Below are 19,477 nucleotides of genomic sequence, written 5' to 3'. Positions count from 1 at the left end.
TCATTCCAATTGGGAATGACTTTCCTTGCACAGTGCTCTCCTCAGGGCACCCTTGACCTCTGCGTTCCTCAGGCTGTAGATCAGTGGGTTCAGCATAGGGTTGAAAAAACTGTAAAACAGGAAAAGGATCTTCTGCTGCTCCTCAGGATGGCGGGATTTGGGGGCCATGTACGTGACGATGGCGCTGCCAAAGAAGAGCCCGACCACACAGAGGTGGGAGGAGCAGGTGGAGAAGGCCTTTCTGCAGCCCTCCCCAGACTTGATCCTGAGGATGGCAAACAGGATGCGTGTGTAGGACACCAGCACTGAGCAGAGGGGCCCGACTAAGACAAACACAGAAGCAACAAAAATGACAACTAAGTTGAACCTAGTGTCAGCACAGGCCAACTTGAGGACAGACAAGATTTCACAGGAGAAGTGGTTGATTTCACGAGGCCCACAGAAGGGCAGCCTCAGCATGAGGCTCACATGGATCATGGCCATGAGGGAGCCACATGCCCAGGAAGTCAACACAAGGGTGATGCAGACTCTCCAGCTCACGATGATAGAATATCGGAGGGGGTGGCTGATGGCCACATACCGATCATAGGACATCATCGCCAAGAGAAAACATTCAGTGACAGCAAATGTCAAAAAGAGAAAGGTCTGTGTCATGCAGCCAGCAAAGGAGATAGGCTTGGCTGGATTCAGGAGGTTCACCAGCATCTGGGGCACTGTGTTGCAGGCATAGGCTATGTCGACCATGGCCAGGTGTGAGAGGAAGAAGTACATGGGGGTGTGCAGCCTGGAGTCCAGTGAGATGAGCCCCAGGATGACCCCATTCCCCAGCAGAGTGAAGGCGTAGAACAGGGAGAAGAGCCCAAAGAGAAGCATCTGAATCCCTGGGCCCAGACAAAATCCCAGTAGGATGAACTCTGTAACCATTGTCTTATTTTTCCCCATTTCACTGTGAAAAACATAAAATGGATAATTTAGAACAGAATTGTCAAAAAACATCTAGATATTATTTTATAAATTTAGTCACTTTAGAAGATAAATTAATGATCTAGTTACATCCTAGTCACTTAATCTGACGTCCCATTTTATAGAAGGAGATTGTGCCATCAATTAAAGATTTCCTAGAGCCATTGATGCTTGTGACAGGAAGAAAGAATGTCAAACCAAAAGAGGAAGTAAAATAAACATGAAATGGGGATCGTCGTAGAGCTGTATGTGTCAAGATTATTAAGAAAATTTCTGGAATGTAGAAGTAATCAGTAATGGGAGAACTCCAAAAATGAGAATTAGAGAAGTCCTAGAAAAGAGAGGTAATTCTAGTTTATCAATAGAAATATCAACTTTGTTGCTTTGAGCAACTGAAATCAATCTTTGCGCTCTAGAGCAGTTTACATGGTAACAGGAGGAACAAAAAGAGGAAAAGCAAATTTTACGACAATGTGATTGTTTAGCTTGCTAAGAAGGAATCAATGGACGTGCTACATATGGGCTTTAATGACTATATTTTTACAGTGGGTAATGAATACAAATTGACAATTGGCCATTTGTCAATTAATCTACTGATTGATTCACGGTTACTGATCTACCAAAAATCTGTTTTGAATAACAGCACATAAAATTTGTAGGAATTGGATTCTTTGGGACTACTCAGTGTTCATGTATTGTGAGTCTAGACTTTGTGTGCAGGGGTGTCAATGGGCATGATGCCAGGCATTCACACATTGACTTGAAGGCTCACTGTGTGTGAATGTGTGATGACATTTCAGGATGTAGTTCCCCATGCAATATTTGTAACTCATCCTATATCTATTCCTATTAAAAGAGCAAATCCAGGCACTAATATAAGTAGGAAAGGCCATCCCTGAATGGCAGTGTGTTAGAAGACCTACTACTTGGTTAATGGCTTAGCATTTGTGTCACATACCATGTGTAAAATTCAAAAACATAAGAAATGACCCTTCATAAAGAAATTAACTCTGCCTTACTACAGCAACACAAGAATTGCTAAATGCTTTATAGATGGCTAATTGAAAAAATTTTGAAAAAGAGACAGTTTAGTGAATTTGTCATTTTACAGATTGCTGTAGCAATAAATTGGCAGTCAGGCATTTGATACTTCTGTGAATTGGTGATGTGCCAAGTAATAGTTGGCTTGTCCTTAAGTCCTAGATAACAGGTTCCTCAATATACCACGTAGAAATCCAGCATCTTTGCTAGTGCAAACATTTGTTAGTGCCTTTGCAAAAATAACCTGAGGCTGAGCTATTGAACTTGTGTCTGCTTGCCTCTGAAGAAAAAGTTTCTCCAGGATTACTGTAAGGAAAGGCCGTGCTGTTAATAAGACCCCGGTCCAGCCGTCACTAATACCAATGGAGACATCAATGAAATGCTCCCAAGGATCTTGGAAATAAGAGAACACTGCTTTTGGAGAAGTGAAATTTGTAAAATTCACTCATAATAGATGAGAAGAACTGGAGGAAGAAAACAAGACAACCTGAATGAACATGTCACTGGGGAGTTCTGAGTGCATCCAGAACTCCACTCAAAGTGCTTTGATGCAATCTCACAGAAGCAGCGGAGGAGGATCTGTGATTCAGGGCACCCAAATGTAACAGTTGTGTGGAGTACTAGAGAAAGGCGACGGAAGAAGGGGTGGTTCACGAGGGCCAGTGTTTGCTGGCACGGCTTCGGCACTGTCCAGGGGAGTGTAGCCCAGCAGTATGCAAGTGCTGCCCTCCAGGTGGCTCTGTCTCTACAGCTCAGATGGCTTGAGTGATAAGTGATCAATCACCCTGGCTGGCAGCATCTCCAGTTAACCCCCTCTGCTCCAATCCTGTGCTCACCAATCAACCGTTAGGTATTAATTTGCTGTCTTGTGTCGATGTTTTGACAAAGAGAGAATGTGCTATAAGCAAAGTTCTTCCCAACTTTTTATAATACATAATTCCATTAAGTTTATTCATGGTTCTTTTTTGAGTTTGGATAGTATATACAGCTGAGAAATGTGTATGCTGAAAAAAATTTCCAAAGCTGGATCTACAGAGTGAGGGCCAGGCCCTGGGCAGAGATAATCTCGTTGAAATCCAACCCAAGGAAAGCTTTTCTGAGCAGCTAATTGGGATCCGGAAGGACATTTCCCTCTAGATTCCTCTCTAGAAGCAACAAATGATTGTTTTTTAAAATAACCACTCTCAATAAATTATTATATCACCCAGACACAAATGAATCTAGCTATTATACTATGAACTCCTATCACAAGATCATGGCTTATTTTTTTTCCGGGATTATATAAAAAATTATTGTGCTAGGACAGCCTTCTAAATTTATTCAGAAAACACACAAAACATATGAAAATATTTAGTTGTGAACTTGCATTTGAATCCACATCCTATAAAAAGCTTAATCTCTTTATTCAGTCCTTCTTTATTTCCTTCCAAAATGCTTATATAAAGGGAAAAGAAACATTACTTACAAAGAATGAATCTCTTTGAAATTTAAAAGGAGTGATGAGAGAAAGGAGGGTCTAATGTGTACAGTAAGATTCCTTAGGAACAGTTGCCATATGGGCTGAAAGTCTGATTTCTTTTACAGGACTGGATTGTAATACACTCCTTGTGAACAAGGAACAGTGTACCCATTTTTGTAATTCTGGCACTTAGCAAATGTTTACTGAATGAAGAAATAAACGAATGAATACATGTGAATGAATGAATGCCTAAAAATTAAATTTTTGGACCATCCTTGGACTGGATCTGGAATTTCTGGCTTGCTTGCCTACCATAATAATACCTGATTAAGGACAATCTTCCCAAGGCGAAAAAGAACAGACTGTCTGAAGTTTTTTTTTGTTTGTTTGTTTTTTTGTGAGGAAGATCAGCCCTGAGCTAACATCTGCCAATCCTCCTCTTTTTGCTGAGGAAGATTGGCCCTGGGCTAACATCTGTGCCCATCTTCCTCCACTTTATATGGGATGCCGCCACAGCATGACTTGCCAAACGGTGTGTCAGTGCGCGCCCGGGATCCGAACCTGCGAACCCTGGGCTGCCGCAGCGGAGCGCGCGCACTTAACCGCTTGCGCCACCAGGCTGGCCCCCTGTCTGAAGTTTAATAAGCATAACTGTAGACTCTCCAAAATGTTTAAGCATTGAACACCTGAAAGACACTTCTATATTCTTTCTTTTTTCCTCATATTTTATTTCCTTCTAAATGATACTAAAATCTTCTTACCTGAACTCAAATGGATTAAATTTGCCAAAGGATTGGCAGAAGTGAAAGGAGAGACTAGAAAAGAAATTAAACATATCCCAGTTCCAAATGTAACATGCAGGCATTGTTTTGTGCTTGAAATTATCTGTATGTCTCTACAATTTAGCAATTTAAAAATTGGCAAATTGTTTGATGACTAATAGATTATCCGGTATCTCCATGGCTTCAAACTAAATATCTAAGATTGAAATCATTTCTTTACACATGAACAAACCTGTCAGTACTAGATGGAGCCAATGTTTCCAAAAGTAAAATTTAAGATCTGATGAGCTGACTAACTCTTTTTAAATGTTGTGGGCATGAGTCATGCAGCATTCCTAAAATGAAAGCTATTTTTAAATCCTCAGTTGAACTGAAGTATTGGATAGTTTACTTCCAAGTAATAAGAAATATTTGTTACAACAAATGAACTCAATAGAACCTTCTTCCATTTCTCTTTTAGTTCAAAATACAGGCATATCTCATTTTATTGTGCTTCACAGATACTGCATTTTTTTCCAAATTGAAGATTTATGGCAACCCTGCCTCAAGCAAGTCTAATGATATCATTTTTCCAACAACATTTGCTCACTTCACGTTTCTGTGTCACATTTTGGTAATTCTGTCAATATTTCAAATTTTTTCATGATTTTTATATTTGTTATGGTGATCTGTGATTGGTGATCTTTGATGTTACTATTGTAATCGTGTTGGGGTGCCATGAACTGTGCCCCCATAAGAGGGCGAACTTAATAAATGTTGTGTGTATTCTGACTGCTCCACTGACCAGCCTTCCCCCATCTCTCTCCCTCTCATTGGGCCTCCCTATTCCCTGAGACACAACAATATTGAAATTAGGCTAATTAATAACCCTACAATGGCCTCTAAGTTTTCAAGTGAAAGCAAGAGTCATACGTCTCCCACTTTAAATCAAAAGCTAGAAGTGATTAAGCTTAGTCAGGAAGGCATAGTGAAAGTCAAGATAGGCTGAAAGCTAGGCCTCTTGCACCAAACAGTTAGCCAAGTTGTGAATGCAAAAGGAAAAGCTCTTGAAGGAAACTGAAAGTGCTGCTCCAGTGAACACGTGAATGATAAGAAAGCAAAACAGCCTTGTTGCTGATATGGAGAAAGTTTTAGTGTCTAGATAGAAGATCAAACCAGATCAAACTACAACATTCTCTTAAGCCAAAGCCCAATCCAGAGCAAGGCCCTAACTCTCTTCAATTCTATGAAGTCTGAGAGAGGTGAGCAAGCTGCAGAAGAAAAGTCTGAAGCTAGCAGATGTTGGTTCATGAGGTTTAAGGAAAGAAGCTGCCTCTATAACATAAAAGTGCGAGGTGAGGCAGCAAATGCTGATGTAGAAACTGCAGCAACTTATTCAGAAGATCTAGCTAAGATAATTAATGAAGGTGGCTAGACTAAACAACATATTTTCAGTGTAGATGAAACAGCCTTATATTGGAAGAAGATGCCATTTAGGACTTTCCCAGCTAGAGAGGAGAGGTCAATCCCTGGCTTCAAAGCTTCAAAGGGCAGGCTGACTCTCTCGTCAGGGGCTAATGCAACTGGTGATTTTAAGTTGAAGCCAATGCTCATTTATCATGCCAAAAATCCTAAGGCCCTTAAGAATTATGCTAAGTCTACTCTGCCTGTGCTCTATAAATGGAACAGCAAAGCCTAGATGACAATATATCTGTTTACAGCATGGCTTACTGAGTATTTTAAGCCCACTGCTGAGACCTACTGCTCAGAAAAAAGATTCCTTTCAAAATACAACAGCTCACTGACAATGCACCTGGTCACCCAAGAGCTCTGATGATGTACAACAAGATTAATGTTGTTTTCATGCCTGCTAACACAACATCCATTCTGCAGCTCATGGATCAAGGATTAATTTTGACTTTCAAGTCTTATTATTTAGGAAACACATTTTGTAAGACTATAGCTGCCATGCATAGTGATTCCTCTGATGGATCTGGACAAAGTAAACTGAAAACCTTCTGGAAAGGATTCACCATTGTAGATGTCATTAAGAACACTCATGATTCATGGAAAGAAGTCAAAATATCAACATTAGGAGGAGTTTGGAAGAAGTTGATTCCAACCCTCACAGATGACTTCGAGGACTTCAAGACTTCAGTGGAGGAAGTAACTGCAGATGTGGTGGAAATAGCCAGAGAACTAGAGTTACAAGTGGAGCCTGAAGAGGTGACTGAATTGCTGCAATCTCATGATAAAACTTTTAACGGAGGAGGAGTTGCTTTTTATAGATGAGCAAAGAAAGTGGTTTCTAGAGATGGAATCTACTCCTGGTGAAGATGCTGTGAAGACTGTTGAAATGAGAACAAAAGATTTAGAATATTACACAAATTTAGTTGAGGAAGCAGCAGCAAGATTTGAGAGGATTGACTGCAATTTTGAAAGAAGTTCTAATGTGGGTAAAATGCTATCAAACAGCATTGAATGCTACAGAGAAAATGTTCATGAAAGGAAGAGTCAGTCAACATAGCAAACTTCATTGTTGTCTTATTTTAAGATATTTCCACTGGCATCCCAGCAACCACCTTTAGCAACAACCACCCTGATCAGTCAGCAGCAATCAACATTGAGGCGAGACCCTCCATCAGCAAAAAGATTATGACTTGCTGAAGGCTCAAATGATGGTTAGCATTTTTTAGCAATAAAGTATTTTTTAATTAAAGTATGTACATTGTTTTTTAAGATATATTGCTATTGCTGTCTTAATAGACTACAGTATAGCATAAACATAACTTTTATATGCACTGGGAAGCCAAAAAATTCATGTGACTAGCTTTATTGTGTTATTTGCTTTATTGCAGTGGTCTGGAACTGAACCTGCAATATCTCCTAAGTATGCTTGTATTTTTAAATTTCTTTTGAGATTTCTTCTTTAATCCATGTATTATTTAGAAAGGCATTGTTTAATCTCCAAATATTTTGTGATTTTCCACCTGTTTTTCTGTTATTGATTTCTACTTAAATTCCACTGTGGTCTGAGAGCAGACATTGTACTGTTTTTATTCTTTTAAACTTAAGGTGGGTTTTTTTCTTTTTCTTTTTTTGTGGGGAAGATTAGCCCTGAGCTAACATCCATGCCAATCCTCTTCTTTTTGCTGAGGAAGACTGGCCCTGGGCTAACATCTGTGCCTATCTTCCTCCACTTTATATGGCCTGACAAGCGGTGCTTCAATGCGCACCTGGGATCCGAACCCAGGCAGCCAGCAGCAGAGCGTGCATACTTAACCACTACGCCATGGGGCCGGCCCCTAAGGTATGTTTTATATCCCAGAATGTGGTCTATCTTGGTGAATGTTCCATGTGAGCTTGAAAAGAATGTGTATTTTGCTGTTGTTGGATGAATTAGTCTGTAGGTATTCATTATATCCAATTGATTGATGGTATTGTTGAGTTCAACTATATTCCTACTGATTTTTTGCCTGCTGAGTCTGTCTATTTCTGATAAAAGGATGTTGAAGTCTTCGACTATAATAGTAGGTTCATCTATTTCTCCTTTCAGTTCTATCAGTTTTTGTCTCATGTATTTTGATGCTCTGTTGTTAGGTGCATATACATTAAGGATTGTGATGTCTTGTTGGAGAATTGACCCTTATCAAGTGTAATGTCCCTCTTTATCCCTGGTAACTTTCTTTGCTCTGAGTTTTTTGCCTCTCTTGATGGCTGTATCTCCCCTGTCCCTGTTCCTGTGCCTGACTATATTATTGCGTCTATCCCGATCTCTTTCCTTCTCTGGTCTCTTTTATGATATTCTCTCTCCATTTCCTATTTTCCTTATCTCTTTTCAACAATTCCCCATTCTCAAAATCTCTCTTTCCTACCTCACCATTATGTATCTCCACAGTATTTCTAGAGACTTGTCAATATTTCCAATATTTGCGTGGTTTCTTAGAGGATTTTGATTACATAGAAAGTCTACATTCAGGTAAACTGTCTTATAAGCAACCTTGGAAAATATTATCTTATAATTCATAATAGCAGTAATATCTGCCAATGCACTTATCTGGGATATTGAAATACTCTCTCCTGATACCATAACAGCCAATAAGGGCTATTGACTTGTACTTGAGAGTTAATTTAATAACTATTTGTGTTTAAAATATACCCTTTGATTGAAGAAATCTTTTTGATCTAGTCAGTGATAAAAAGACCATATATTTGACCATGAATTGTGCCTGGGGCATGGTTGGTGTTCAATAAATATTTATTTACCGATTGGATATCAATTTGATTAAATCTGAGAAAACAAAACATTAATGAGCTCTCCACATTCTTCCTTGAGCCAGATTCTCACGCAAAAAAATAAAAACAAAAAACCTCCCAAAACATTGAAAGGCACTATAGAGTAGCAATTAAAGATCATGGGCTTAGGGGTCAGAAACATATTTACTATCTGAGTGACTTTGAGTATATTTCTTAAGCTCTCCAAACCCCAATTTCCTGTTTTTTTAAAAGGAGAAAAGTGATAGTACCTTTCTCACGAGGTTGTTAATTGAGATAATACCTGTTATACATTGAGCATATGCCCGCTACACAGTGAACACTCAGTACTTGGGATCAGGTACTATCAATCTCTATCAGCTTCTTGACTAGCCTATGATTGTATGGACCTGACCAACATGGCCTGTTTATGGTTCCTGGTAGTCCCTGGAAGTCATTCTTCTTGTTAGCCATTATCCTCTGAAAGCCCATTTTGCAAAGTCTTGATTATAACAATGTAAGTCAGCAACGTATTTTGTGGATAATATGTTGTTGAAGGATTAGTAAAACAGGTTTTGGCTTATGATCTTTTGATGTCATTATTGGGAAAGTGCATAATCAGTTGAAGAGATATTAGGGATTAAAAAGAGCACAACACTGACAATTCTATTAAAAACTGAAGAGATTATCCTTTAGGTAGCAACTCCTTCCCTTTTCTGCACTTCCCCCCTACCACCTCAACCACACGCTCACACACATTCACTCACCTCCACGTTTGGGAAAGTCTAACATGTAAAAGTAATCATTAAGTATTTCCTGTGTGCCTGAAACCGTTCTCCAAGTTATGGGTAATGGAAGAGATGTGTATGGACAGTATAGATCATAGATTGTGGTTTTGTTGACAAGACATAAACACAAGGACTAAACCAATGTAAGTTTCCCTGAAGTGTAAAATGATTCCATAATATATAAAGTGCACTCTCCTTTGGCTTAAGAAAATTATTCCATATATTCCATTAAATCCATCACACAGAAATTTCTTATTCTTTTATCTAGCATCAATGTTCACAAAGTTATTGCTTTAATGCAGCTACTTCTCTACTGCATAAGATGAAATTAACCAAATTCTATACATACTTACATTATTTGTGAGCAACATGTTCAACTAAGCTAGCAATAACTTTTCCTCAAACTATCCCCATAGCAGAATAATAATCAGTCCACATTTAGAGAGGATTGAATTTCCTTACCCATGTTTAAAAAGAAGAGCAATATAACAGTGAGAGTTAACAAAAGACTAGATGCTACAACACATCTAAGAGGAATTGATGGTAAAATAAAAAAGGCAACCTGTTTAGCTCCCACATTTGGACTCAAGGATCTCAGAAGGGGAAAGCACCTGAAGGTTGGGCAGGGTCCTGCTTTCTAGAAGCTTCTGTGGGAGCTCCAGAACCCTCACTTCTGTTCCTGATGGAAAATGTGGCAGAATCATCAGAAAAGGAGGTTTTATTCTCTGATGATCTCAAACTAGTTGGCAGCTCTGGAGGGATCCCTGGAGTAAGTGGGCCGTGAGATGTAATGCATGCCCACCTCCACTGGGAAGGAGATACAAAGCAATACTCTTTTTCTGTTTCCGTTCTCATCCCCAGCAGGACGCACAATTAGGGAACACAGACGGAGCCACAGAGCATACCTCTGAGACAACATCACTTATTACGGTCCCCAGATACTTGGCATTATTTGGATTTCATGGATCCCACTCTGCCCTAGTTCCCACATCTCCAGATGGTCCAGGTGAACCTATAAGGAAGCAGAACCAGTGTGGCAATGAACAAGCTCCTGGCGTTAACCTTGTCGTTCAGCTTCTCCCCACTGTCATCCGGGACCCTCGAGTTGCAGCAGAGGTGGGAAAACGGGACCCTGAAAAATCAGCTGATTCCAAGTAACTCAAGGTGTGAAGACACTGTAGAGAGGTGGTTATGGAGGCCTGGAGTGGATTAGGGAGTCCAAAGAGAGCCCAAGGTGTGCCAGTGGGGCTTATTAGAACCTGCCCAGGGAGGGTTTTCTAGGGCAGGAACCACCAATGCAGGTCAACTGTTGGAAGTATTCTCTACTCTCCATTGTGAAGTGGGGAGATTCTGAGTCCAGTCCCTTAGGGGAGGGGAGGAAAGGACCCTCTCCAAGGATGCAGCTTCCCCTAGAAGCCACCCCTTCTCTCAGGTGGGTGGAGATATTTGCTGCCTAAGGGGTTCTTATGTTTATTTATGTTTCTCTCTTATACCAGTCGTAAGAGGACTAAAGATTTCATATCTAGCGGCTGTGCAATTTGCAAAGTAATGAGTTTGTTACAGTGTGATCCCTGACCTGCTGGGATTATGACATAAACTTGAGGAAAATCTTGCATAGGTTATCGTATTTTGAGAACATGCTTACCTGTGCTCCAACTGTACATGTCTTGTGAGAAGAACCACATATTTACTTAGGGACACAAAATAGTGTTCCTAATTATATAAAAATACCGCCTCATTGTAGGCAATCCATAAATATTAGAATCTTCTTTATTTCTCTTTTCACACCCAGGTATACTACAAAAAAGGTGGAAATTAGGAAACTGATGTAAATGACAAAAATATTGTGAAAACAATAGTTTTAGGACATGTTTTTCTGTATTCAACACCATATAGACATCAGTTATAAAAAGTCACTTTAAGGTATAAAAATAGAAAGTTTTAACTAAGACAATCAGAACTTAAATGTAAAATTTTATAATGCCAAACAAAATAAAGTTTAGGAAATGCAGCACCTCAAAATAAAGTGTTTTCTGTTACATATCAAGTTGGCATAACTTTAACCTGTGGACAGCTTCTAAAAGTTGTGAAAGTGACACATGAACATACACAAAATATAAATGTCTATGAAGGAGAACAACAGAGAGGGAATGGTCAGATCTTAGTTGACATGAATATGCCCTCAAAGGTTTACATTATATGTCAGCATGCGGAAATCAGGAGACTGCCTTTCACGAGCAACCAGTACACTGGAAACCTGTGTTAAGAATGGTTTTAGAGAATCCATTTCTATTATCAACACCTTAAGAATATTGGTTATAAATAGATCAATGGCGTGGATGGTATGACAAAGTGTTGGTAGAGAATGAAAATGGTAACGTCTGTATGGTATTTCTTAAGTAATCATGGGTTAAAAGGGCAGAAGTTTGTTTGGAATTCTTAACCACAGGGAATGAAAGAGGCAGAATTTACTAAGGCTATTTTTAGGGTTTATTTATGTCAGCTGCTAGTGTTACCTTAAGGAAGACATAGCTCCTTAAAAGATGTGCGCTTCTTTTCCTTAGGCACAATTGTCTCTGGAATGTAACTGCCAGCAAGTGGCTGCATTTCCCAGGCCTCTTATATTGTGGGGGTCATATTCTTAAGAAAGGAATATAAGCAGAAGAGATTTGTGCCACTTCTAGGGCTACAGTGGGTGTGAAGTGGGAATGCTTCTTGCATGATTCCTCTTCCCATTTTGGGCTGGAGATGAAGGTCTCCAAGGCCCCAAGGATGGTTGGGCCACGAGATGGAGGGTGCCTGGGTCCCTGAATCACCACATGGAAGGCTGTCTCACATACATGCATAGGACTTCACATGAGCAAGAAGTAAACTTTTATTTTGTTAAATCACTGTGATTTAGGGGTTTATCTGTTACAGCTTTACCCTAACTGATATATTACTTAACATTGTTACAGAGATAAAAGGAGTGAAGAAGGACTAGTAACTCTAAAACTAAAGTATTAGGAGCCCCCAAGATCAATTCACATTGTCAAGAGCATCTAATTCCTGCACAATATATTGGTGTTTTGTTTATGCCATGCAGTTGCCTTAGAATTTGGGGAATCATGGTTTATTTTGTGTGTTATTTGGTTTCTCATTCAAATTATTTTAATTAATAAGTAGGTTACCTTATTTAAACATTACATTGTAATATTCAATAATAAAGTAAATAGATACAAAAGGGTTATTTTCAAAGAAATACCTTTATACAATTTAGCAGTCCAACAAAATTCTAAACTGCTTTTAATAATAATTTAATTTTGGCTTTCACTAAGATATGTGAGAAATATGTACTGATGGAATAAATGAAAAGCAATAAGGAAGGTTAATATATTGAGGTATATCAGGAAGCCATTTTGGTTTAAAACTGGTTTGGCCTGAACTTGTTTTTCCAGAATGGCCTGATGTGGCCTGTCAAGCATGCATTGTACATTGCTTTAAACATTTACAGTATCCCAAAGCAAAGAATGCTGCCTTTAAAGATAGGGATGTCTCATATCAGCATCTCTTTCAAGATAAGCATTCCTTCCCGGAAATCAGGGTCAGACTGACCTGCTGTGCATAGCAAAACATCTTGAGACGTAGTGAAAAGAAAAAAAAGTATATCTGTCATATTTGATATATGTTCCTTGTTCCAAAACGTTATATAACCTTGCTGTACACTTTGCTTCTTCAGCATGCTTCTTTCCTTGGTGGAGGTTGCTTTCCCCCAGGCCATAGTTCTCAGAATTGGCTCATATACTAAAGTCACTTCTATTTTGATCTGTAGATTGATTATTGGTTATTTGCACTGACAGTACTGACACATATTTGAGAACTTAAGGGACCAGAGGTGCCTTGAGAGAAGGTTTTATAAAAAAATTCTAACATTAATACACATTCATTCTAAGATTATCAAAAAACACATTTATTTCTCATAGCTTACTCTCTTTCTAAAAGCAACTTCTGTTGACTGCTCGGTGTGCATCATTCTAGATCATTTTCTCATTAAATTACATACAGACATATAAAAACATATATGCACACGTGTACCCACATACATACATGTATATGAATTTGTGTGTATCTAGGAATTTTCCCTACAAAATGAGAAAGAATGATAAAAATGTGACTTGCTTCCTTTATTTAACTATATTTGATGAGCAATTTCTGTTGTAGCTCATTATGGATGATACTTGTTCTTTTCAAGAACTGCATAATATACTTATCATAATTTAATAACTCCAAAATTCATAAACATTAGATTATTTGGAATTTTTTGCAATAAATTTCCATTCAAAACCCTTGTATACATTCCTTTGTGCAGTTATATACGTTAAGTATTTCTCTAGAATAGATTCTTGGGATTGGTATTCACATTTTTTTTTTTTTTTGTGAGGAGATCAGCCCTGTGCTAACATCCGCCAATCCTCCTCTTTTTTTGCTGAGGAAGACGGCCCTGGGCTAACATCTGTGCCCATCTTCCTCCACTTTATATGGGACGCTGCCACAGCATGGGTTGCCAAGCAGTGCGTCCGTGCGCGCCGGGCATCCGAACCAGCGAACCCCGGGCCGCCGCAGCGGAGCGCACGCACTTAACCGCTTGTGCCACCGGGCCGGCCCCCACATTTTATTTTATGTTTTTCTTTTTATTTTTTTAAAATGAAACCTACCAACTGGCCAGCAGAGACTGGGCCATTAGGATGGGCAGCTCATTTTTATTTTTTATGTATTTATTTATTTATTTTTTTGAGGAAGATTGGCCTTGCACTAACATCTGTTGTTAATCTTCCTCTTTTTCTTTTTTCTCCCCAAAGCCCCAGTACATAGTTGTGTATCATAGTTGTAGAATTGTAGCTCTTCTATATAGGACGCCTCCTCAGCATGGCTTGATGAGTGGTGAGTAGGTCTGCGCCCAGGATCCAAACCGGGGAACCCTGGGCCCCCTAAGTGGAACATGTGACCTTAACTATTATATCACTGGGCCGGCCCCAGGTATTCACATTTTAAATGTTGAATAAATATTTCTAAATTTTTTATCATCTGAAAGCTGTCCCAGTTTACACTTCCACCAATAGTGTGTGTTTATTTTTACTCACATAATCACCAACAATACATAGTATCGACTTTTTTTCACAATCTGTTGGGCAATAAATGGTATCTCATTTTAAAGTCAGTTTTTCTGATTGAGGATAAAGACATTGTCATATTTATTGGTGACTTGTGTTTATTATGTGAATAGTCTGAGTATCTGTATCTAAATATTTTTGTCCATTTTCTCACGGTTTTGTATTTTTTTTGTTGTTGTTAGTGCCGTGGAGTCGCTTCCAACTTGCAGCAACCGTGTGTACAGCAGAATAGAACCCTTTCTGGTCTTTTTGCACCATCCTCTCATCCTCTGGCGCTACATCAGACTGTGCTCCACTGCTATTCATGGGACTTTCGTGGTCAATTTTTTTCAGAAATGGGTGGCCAGGTCCTTCTTCCTCGTCTATCTTAGTCTGGAAGCTCTGTTGAAACCTGTCTAACATGGGTGACCCTGCTGGTATTTGAAATACTGATGGCATAGCTTTCAGCATCACAGCAACATGCAGCTGTGACAGTATAACAAATGACAGGTGACGTGGAAATGAACCTGGGGCGCGATGGTGAGAGGGCCAGATCTTAACCACTAGACCACCAGGGCTGGCTACAGGTTTGTATATTACCCCCCCACTTTTTTTTTTAAACATATGTGTTAAAATATATTAGCTGTATAACTATCTCCTTTCTTAGGATGATTTTTCAGACTGCAGGGGAACAGTATAACTTAGTAGTTACGGACATGGTCTTTGGTCTTTGGAAGACTTAGATGAGAGTCCTGCTGTGCCTCTCACTAGCTATGTGACCATTAAGGGGTACTTAACATCTCTGCGCCTTAGCTTTTTTATGTATAAATTGAATATAATAGTAAAACTTACCTCTAGTAATTGTTGTGAGGATTAGAATGATATTAATGGATGTGTCCTCATGGAACAGTGCTTAATAAAGAATAAGCACTCAATACATGCAAGCTATTGATATTATGATAACACTCATGAGTAGAGATATGGGAGCCTTTGTGAATGAATGGTATTCTATTTTTTTTTTTTTTTTGCTGAGGAAGATTTGCCATCAGTTAACATCTGTGCCAATCTTCCTCTGTTTTGTATATGGGTTGCTGCCACAGCATGGCTGCTGACAAGTGGTGTAGGTCTGTGCCTGGGAACCACACCTGGGCCGCTGAAGTGGAGTGTGCCGAAATTAACTACTAGGCCACTGAGCTGACCTCAAAGAATGGTATTCTTAATCCTTTCCAAACAGGATAACAAGATCCATTTTTTCTTAAGGACAACAGTTCATGTAGAACTTCTTATGTAATATTCTACATGCCGTATGCCATTCATAGTTCTTAAATCATAAATATGTGCAAATCATTCATTAATTTGGTGGTTACTTTTGAATTCCTACTATGTGCAAGGATCTCAGGAGTTAATTTTATTCAGTTATCTCAAAATAATCCATTTTATTTTGTCTCCTATGTAAAAGAAAAAATCTAAATGCTAGAAAGCTAGTAAAGAGGCATAGAATTAGAGAAATGGAAGGAACTTATAGATTATCTAGTCTAATATTTCATTTTACAGGTGGGAAGACCAATGCCTAGAGGAGGTAAGTGACTTTTCTAAGGCCACACAACGACCTGGTGGCATTGGTAGAAGTGGACTAGAAACCCAGACGTCCTGGCACTGAGCCAGCCCTCTGAGGATTAAGCCAGACCGCGCCCAACAATGCACCTCTTCTCTTGGCTCAACAGGGTTACACAAATTAAAAACAAACAAATAACAGAGAACAACAAGCAAAAACCAAACCAAAACCAGATAAATTGAGCCAGTGCTCTAGTCAACGTTCATCAAGAAGCCAAGGAAAATGGAGCCTTCCTTGTGGTCTGGGGAAAAAATTACAGCCATGACATCCTGTGAGACCACATTCTAACGCTTCTTTCCTTTTCCTCCCTCCTCCTCCTAAGAACCACAGATTTAACAATGCTTCTCTATATCATTAATATTTAAAGTGTGGTCTGTGAGTCAGCAGCATCAGCAAGAAATGAGAGATTGTTAGAAATGCAAATCTCTTCCCGTCTCATTCAGACTTGCTGAATCAGAACCTGTAATTTTGTAAGATCCCTGGATGATCTGAATGCACATTAATATCAGAGAAGCACTGGTCTACACTATCTAGCAAAGACTAAACAATTATCCTATAGGTCAGTGGTTGGCAGTGCCGGCTCCACAAGTCAAAGATATAGTGGGATCCAATTTCAAGTGGCTTCAAGCCAATTTCATTGGCTTCCACCCACAGCATCCCATTCCTATCATTTTTGGTAGTTACTGCCCCTAATATTTCCACCCTCTTGGAAGAGATAGGAGGGTTAATACTGCCTGTGTGACTGCTCTGCTAGCACAAGCACCATCCCAGCATACCATAATCATAGGGTTTAGCGATTTGGCATGCTCTTTTTGAAAGGCCCATAACCTCTGTTCTACATGAATATACATAGCTCTCTCTCTCTCTTATTTGTATATTAAGCACTAAATACCTTCTCCTAATATGTTTGTAGTTCCTCTGTGATCACTGGCAAAAGGAATGCAATTAATTATTAATATTCACCCCATAAGAAACTTTTGCAAGAACTGAGTACATCCGGAACTAAATGGGCAGTAAGATGTTAAACCTTGAAGAACGAATAGCTGCCATACTAAAGTTACATGCTTTATGGAGTTACGTACTTTGTACTGAATAGAGGTTTGGGCTAAGTGATCATTCACTTATTTATTTAGTCAGCATTTATTGAGTGACTGCTATGAAACAGGCCTAGTCTAGCCATTGGAAATGTAAATATCAGAAGATCCTTTTCAAAAGAATGGTTCACAGTTAATCTAGACACAATTGGCTGCACTTGAATTCCGATTCCACCACTTGATATTTTTGTAACATTGAGTACAATTAATTAATTCTCTAAACCTCAATTTCCTTTGTATAAATGAAAATACTCTTAATACTTACTTCACAGCTTTGATGTGAGGATTACATCTAAAGAATTTAATGTAGTGTCTGGTACACAGCCAGTACTAAATGAATTTTAGCTACAATTATTTTCTACCATACTATGTTCCACAAACAAAAGGATTTTAAAAATGTAGAAATCATTTGGGGCCAGCCCGGTGGCATAGTGGTTAAGTTCAGCGCTCTCTGCTTTGGCGGCCCAGGTTCACGTGTTCGGATCCTGGGGTCGCACCTACACCACTCGTCAAGCCATACTGTGGTGGTGTCCCACATACAAAATAGAAGATGGGCACAGATGTTAGCTCTGAGCCACTCTTCCTCACACACACACACACAAAGTAGAAATCAGAAGATAGTTTAACTCCGAAAATTGTGTGTAAGTAGTTAACTGAGAGTTAAAGGCTCATGAAGTTACACAACCAGTGCTTGTTGATTGCTTACTATGTGGTAGGCAGTGTGCTAGTGTTGGTGAAAGTGTGATGAACAGAGTCCAGTTCCTACCCTCAGGGAACCCTGAAACTTGATACCTACCTGAGCACTGTTCTGTAAATACCACCTGAATGATTATAACAATTTTGAACATGGAAAATGAAATCTGAATTCCTTTGTCTAGGAGAAGTGCTCTTTTTGGATATAATACTACCAAACATCCATTCTAATTCTATTCCATTGATGAGGCACCAATGTGAAACTGCAACATCAATCTTCTCTTCCATTGTTTTCTGTTTCACTGCCCAGCTCATCGCCAGAGCCCTCCTCCATCTCTGACCCAGGGAGTCACGGTTGTTTCTTGTTACCACATCCATTTTTCACATATCAGTTTAGAGTTAAGCTGCTTTCATTAGCAATTGTAAGTCCTTTTCTGTCTAAAGTCTAATGCCCATCACTTGGTCTTGGTCATTTGTTTTGTTTCACCCTCTTGATTTCTCTGATCTTTATCCACAGATATGCTGTAAAGAGGCAGTGTTACCCTCTGATCCACGGATATGCGCTGAAGAGGCCATTTTACTCAGTGGTTATGACTGTAGGGTCAGGAATCAGATTGCCTTAGTTCAGTCCTGGACTGGATAGTTGTTAGCTATGATACTGTGCAAGTTACTCAATCTCTCTGTGCCTCAGTTTCCTTATATGTAAAGCGGGGATATTGATTATCTTTTACCTCAAAGGGCTGTTTTGAGGATTAAAGGAGATAATAAAGTAAAGTGCAGTGACTGATCCACAGTGAGAGAGACAGAGACATAGAGTCAGAGAGAGAGATAGAGACAGAGAGACAGTGAGAGAGACAGAGACATAGAGTCAGAGAGAGAGAGAGATAGAGACAGAGAGACAGTGGGAGAGAGACTATTATGTTGGTGTCTTGGCATATTGGTTCTGGGTCTTAGCTGAAATAAATCACCAATCTCAATGAGAACGACCTTTATTCTCACCTTCATGTTCTGTATTCCTCTAAAGTTCCAATGATTTTTGTGACTCTGCCCATAGGATTTACTGTCCAGGACAACCAGCCTCTCATAGATGATCTCGCAGGCCTCACAGAGCACAGATCGGTTCACTGTGGACACATGAGGCTGTGAGGAAACCCTCCTTCACTTAACACATCCTTCCTTGGGATAACTTAGCCTTGTTTTTTATTTGATAACACTGATGTTGACATACTATATTGTTGTGGTTAAGTACAGAGGGCTCGGTAGCCAGAATGTCTATGTAAAATCTGACATTTGCTACTTTCTGGTGTGTGGATATATAAAATAGAATGATAATAGGACCTTCGTCATGGATTTCTTTGACTGAATGAGATGATCCATGTAAAGTGCTATCAGGATATAGCATATAGCACCTGGTAAGTAATTAATCAAAATGCTAGCTATTATAAGAACTCGTTTTGTTTTTACATTCAGTAAGCTCTGCTGCCCACACACAGTAATTAAGAATTGAGATGAGTAATTATTAATTCCCAAGTGAAGGGCACACACTTATTCTTCTGAACAAATCTTCTGTTCACTCTTACTGTGAAACTGAGAAAGACTCTGGAAGCAACCAGTTTACCCCATAGTTGTAAACAATGTGCACTGTTCCCACACCGACTGAGGTTTTATCCTTCTCGCCTC

General features: G+C 39.3%; 1 protein-coding gene across 1 annotated transcript; it reads right to left on the bottom strand.

The window, feature by feature from the left end:
* Positions 1-942, bottom strand: LOC101395595 (olfactory receptor 2A1/2A42). Its single transcript, XM_004430647.3, has one exon. The coding sequence runs from the start codon at positions 940-942 to the stop codon at positions 1-3; it is 942 nt and encodes a 313-aa protein (XP_004430704.1).
* Positions 943-19,477: the final 18,535 nt, after the last annotated feature.

This window comes from Ceratotherium simum, chromosome 1, assembly GCF_057802395.1.
Source record: "Ceratotherium simum simum isolate JZ-2026a chromosome 1, ASM5780239v1, whole genome shotgun sequence".
NCBI lineage: Eukaryota > Metazoa > Chordata > Mammalia > Perissodactyla > Rhinocerotidae > Ceratotherium > Ceratotherium simum.
Note: the sequence above shows the minus strand (reverse complement) of the source record. Positions and strands in the feature narration are given on the sequence as shown.